This window comes from Akebia trifoliata, chromosome 8 (genome assembly GCF_017979445.1).
Source record: "Akebia trifoliata isolate Shusen 1 chromosome 8, ASM1797944v1, whole genome shotgun sequence".
In the NCBI taxonomy this organism is placed as follows: Eukaryota; Viridiplantae; Streptophyta; class Magnoliopsida; order Ranunculales; family Lardizabalaceae; genus Akebia; species Akebia trifoliata.
In genome coordinates this window covers 12,066,518-12,070,735 of record NC_141382.1, presented here as the reverse complement: position 1 = coordinate 12,070,735, position 4,218 = coordinate 12,066,518, and the positions used below count along the sequence as shown (strand labels likewise).

General features: G+C 36.3%; 1 protein-coding gene across 1 annotated transcript; it reads left to right on the top strand.

Moving 5' to 3' along the window:
- Nucleotides 1-760: 760 nt before the first annotated feature.
- On the top strand, nt 761-3,850 carry LOC147396134 (UPF0481 protein At3g47200-like). The gene is made up of 2 exons (XM_086451131.1): nt 761-969; nt 2,160-3,850. The coding sequence occupies exon 2, from the start codon at nt 2,255-2,257 to the stop codon at nt 3,551-3,553; it is 1,299 nt and encodes a 432-aa protein (XP_086307257.1). The 5' UTR covers nt 761-969; nt 2,160-2,254; the 3' UTR covers nt 3,554-3,850.
- The last annotated feature ends 368 nt before the right edge of the window (nt 3,851-4,218 follow it).

Sequence of the window (4,218 nt, the reverse complement as noted above, 5' to 3'; positions counted from 1 at the left end):
TTGTAAATCAATTTTGATGGGGTTAGAAGTTTTGGAATGGGATGATTTTTTGCCAGGATGATCCCCTCATCACAGAGATCATCCTCACAAAAAATCAGCCCATTCCAAATATTTTTGCCCATATAAGACAAACGGTGAGTCGCAAAGGGGGTCGTAATAACGCTGTCCTATATATATATATATATATATATTAGAGAGAGAGAAAGAGAGAGAGAGAGAGAGAGAGATTAGGAGTTGAAGTTGCAATAAAACTATCTGACAACTACCTCTTATCCTATATATATATATACTACATTTCTCAAGAAATTAAGTCTTTTTTCTCTCACCCTCCTAACTACTCTCCCATCACTTTAGTAGTATCGACATGGACAAATGATTTGATCTTCCTAATTTTTGACGATCGATCACAACATAACACGACTCCAATTCCACTATTTCACCATGCATATTTGGTATGCCTAGTACTCTTTATGGGTATAGTTTGATTTTTAGAATTTAGAAAGTAATCTATCATTAATACCTAAATTCTTTCCAAAGTAATCTATTATTTTCACTTTAACACTTCTCTGTTTACTAGTCAGAAACTGACATACTTTTAAAAATTCATTCTTTAATTATGTTCTAAGTAAACAATTACACTCATTACCAAGATATGCTTTTTCTCATTTGGAAGAGTTTTATAAATATAAGTTCTTTATATCTTGTGTTTTCTTTAAAAAGATATGCTTTGTCATTGAAAGAGTTCTATAAATTCTATACATCTTGGGTTTGCTCTACCATTAAAGCTTTTTTAGTTTCTACTTTCACATTCATTTGGGTTGCTCTACCATTGGAGCCTTTGCTTCTTCCTTTTCTTACCATACTTACAGTGTCACCTTGGATTCTCAGTGTGTCACGACGACAAGAAGGTAGTGCCATGGTGGTAGTATAGAAATTTTGTATCCGACTATTAAAATTCCAATCCGATAGGTTGGTTTCTCTTTCTCTCATACCTTTCTACTTATTTATTTTCCAAATATCAAGAACCTGATATACTTGCATAACTTCTGTTTTAACGGTGGTATCCACTCACCAATTATTTTAAAATTTGATCTCATATGTTAATTGTAACCATGTGATCTATCAATTATTTTGAAATTAATGCCGCTGAAGAAATTAAATGGTTAGATGGTTACAGACTAACTAGTTAGGTTGATTGTTGACCGAGGAAATCAACCAGGTCGGCAACGGTTAATGGGCATCGTGATTTGATCACTCTTGTTAGATAGTTTTCCTGTTTTGCTCTTGATTTCTACATGTATACAAGGTTCATTTTTTCGAGTTTCTGATAGATGCCATGTGAATCACAGTCGATGTTACCTAGGCACTTCTATTTATGGAATTTTTGTTGTGTTGACAATTAGTGGCATTTGCACTTTCACACTACTCAACATGGCACCACACTTGTGGACGTATATGAAGAAAACTTTGTAAAATGAATCATCCTTGAGAAAACCTTGTATATAAATAAAAAAGCATAGATTAAAAAATTGTTTGTATGATATGGAATAATTTTATAAACTGAGGTTTACTTTTAACTAATCATCTTTTCTCCTGGTAGGTTTCCAATCAGCTGTATAAGATTTTCACAAAGCTCTTTTTTATTATTATGAATACATGTTCATGTCTAGCATATCAAATAATTTGCATATCTTATTATTTTTAACTTCTTTTTTTTTCCTATTATGGGTTCTCTATTTTTGAAGGGAGTAAACAGATGTTCATGTAAGCATGATTTATAAATATTTTTTTGATTGTATTTATCTGATTTTTCTTTTTTTTGTGACCTTATTACTTTATTGGAATGCCAAACACATGTCGACAACTTGACACTTGATACCCGTGCATGTGTCTAGGTAACATTGGTCCACATTATCCCCAAATTCTTCCACATATCATACTTTTAACTTATGAATTGCCCCTTCGAGTGAGACTAATCCCACGATCACACATACTGCCCCCTCCAAAATTTCTGTTTGCAACTGGTTGAGTTGAGGGTCAACCGAACATCGGAGGGTGGCCCCAAGGAATTCATTGCTTCGTGGGGTTTCAAACACTAGACCTATTTGAACTGTGAAAGCTAATTTCTTGTAATTTTAACAGGGAAAATGTCTTTACAGAGTGTGATGAATTCATTTCAACACGATCTCTACAAGTTTTCTCAAGACAAAGAAGACGCTTGAGATTAAGTCCACTCCTAGAAGTCGATTAGAGTATGGACCTTACCAATCAAAGGGGACAATTGGAACGTAAAGACCATGTTGCAGTTGAAATTATACATTCGGACGTGGAACTTGTGTCAGCTATTATAGAAAAGATGGAAACAATGTCACCCTCACTTTGTATCTACAGGGTCCCTGAAAATATTTGCAAAGAAAATGAAGCGAAGTACATTCCCAAAAGAGTCTCAATCGGCCCTTTCCACCATGGTAAAGACACAGTTCGAGAGATGGAGAAGCGTAAATGGCATTATTTTCACTCCCTCCTATCTCGAAAACCAAACATAGAGGCAAGTCTTGATACTTGTGTCAAAGCAATTAAGGAGTTGGAACATAGAGCTCGTAAATGCTACAAAGAATCTATCTCCTTAAGTAGCCATGAATTCGTGGAGATGATGATAGTTGATGGTTGCTTCGTTATTGAGCTCTTCCTAAGGTTTGCTACGAAGGGTCTGAGACGAAAAGGTGATTCCATATTCGAAGAAAACACGACACTTGTAAGTTTAAGGCGTGACATGATACTACTAGAAAATCAAATTCCGTTCTTTGTTCTTCAGCATTTATTCGATATCGTACCCATTCCGAAGCAATGTGATCAGTCTCTCAACGAACTTGCCTTTCGTTTCTTCAGAATTATGATCCCAGGAGATAGAGAAGTTCTTTTGAACAAGTTTAGCCAACAAGGGAATCATTTGCTCGACTTAATACACAATTGTTACCTCCCTTCAATCCCAAGAATTCCATCGAAAACAAATAGAACTCAGTGGACTACACGTTGTGCGGAGAAGGTCCAAGAGTCGGGAGTCAAGTTCAAGAAAGTGAGGGCCAATAGCTTGTTAAACATAAAATTTGTCAATGGAGTTCTAAAAATACCACCAATAATAATCCAAGACGGCACGAATTCACTCTTTAGAAATCTCATTGCATTGGAGCAGTGTAACGATGATTCTACAAAGCACATTACGTCTTATGCCTTCTTCATGGGTGGCCTCATTGGCTCCCCCAAGGATTTACAACTACTCAGTCATAAGGGAATTATCATAAGCTCCTTACACACCAATGAGGAGGCCAAGAAGGTGTCCTCTCTGTTCAAGGACCTTTGCAAGGAGATTAGCGTCAAGGACTTCTATTATGCTGGGCTTTGCGCGCAAGTGAATGGGTATAAACAAACCCATTGGTTGACGAAACTAAAGTGCAGTTATTTCAAGACTCCACTTTTTTCCAATCTTGCAATTGCACTCCTTCTTGTCATCCTCACCGGAATCTTATTTTTCTGTACTATTGTTTTATTATGAACATTAATTGGTGGGTAAGTTTCTTTTTGTGATTCTTTAATTCTTCAACAAGTTGATTGAAGGTTAGTTAGTTGAGTTTGTGATAAGTTTGTCCTACCATCATCCTTGCATCCGAACACACCCTGAATGTTTGGTTCTTCAGGGAGTGAGGTAGTGCTTTAACGCTTGTTGTGCTTATTGGAGACTGACATGTTATCCTCACTTTCAAATTATGTTGCAGATCCACGTGTTATTAATATGTACAATATCTTTGGATTTCAGAATGTTAGTTTGAAGGCAATGACATGTATTGGTTGTAGTTGACAATAGAATTATTTAGAATGAAACACAAATATCGATTTAAAATGTTTGATTAATTTAAACCTTTCTAAGATACATTGATGTTTGATACGTCCCAATCAATACACCAAAAGCACCAGACTGTAAGTGGTTTGGATTTTTAAGCCCATATCTTCAGGGTCGTCGTGACACACCACCATTTTTTGTAGTCAATGTCCATGACAGTCCCCTCTATTGAAGCTTTCTGTGGCGCCCCGCCAAACGCTAACACAAATCCCAAGGCCAAATCCCAAGGGACTAGGTGGCACCTCGAAATTTCGGCATGGTCTCCTCTGTTTATGTTAGCGTTTCACGGAACTCAAACCTGATAAACCAATTTATAACAA

Excerpts from the sequence above, each read along its gene's own strand:
- LOC147396134 (XM_086451131.1), top strand. The coding sequence starts at position 2,255 with ATGGACCTTACCAATCAAAGGGGACAATTGGAACGTAAAGACCATGTT.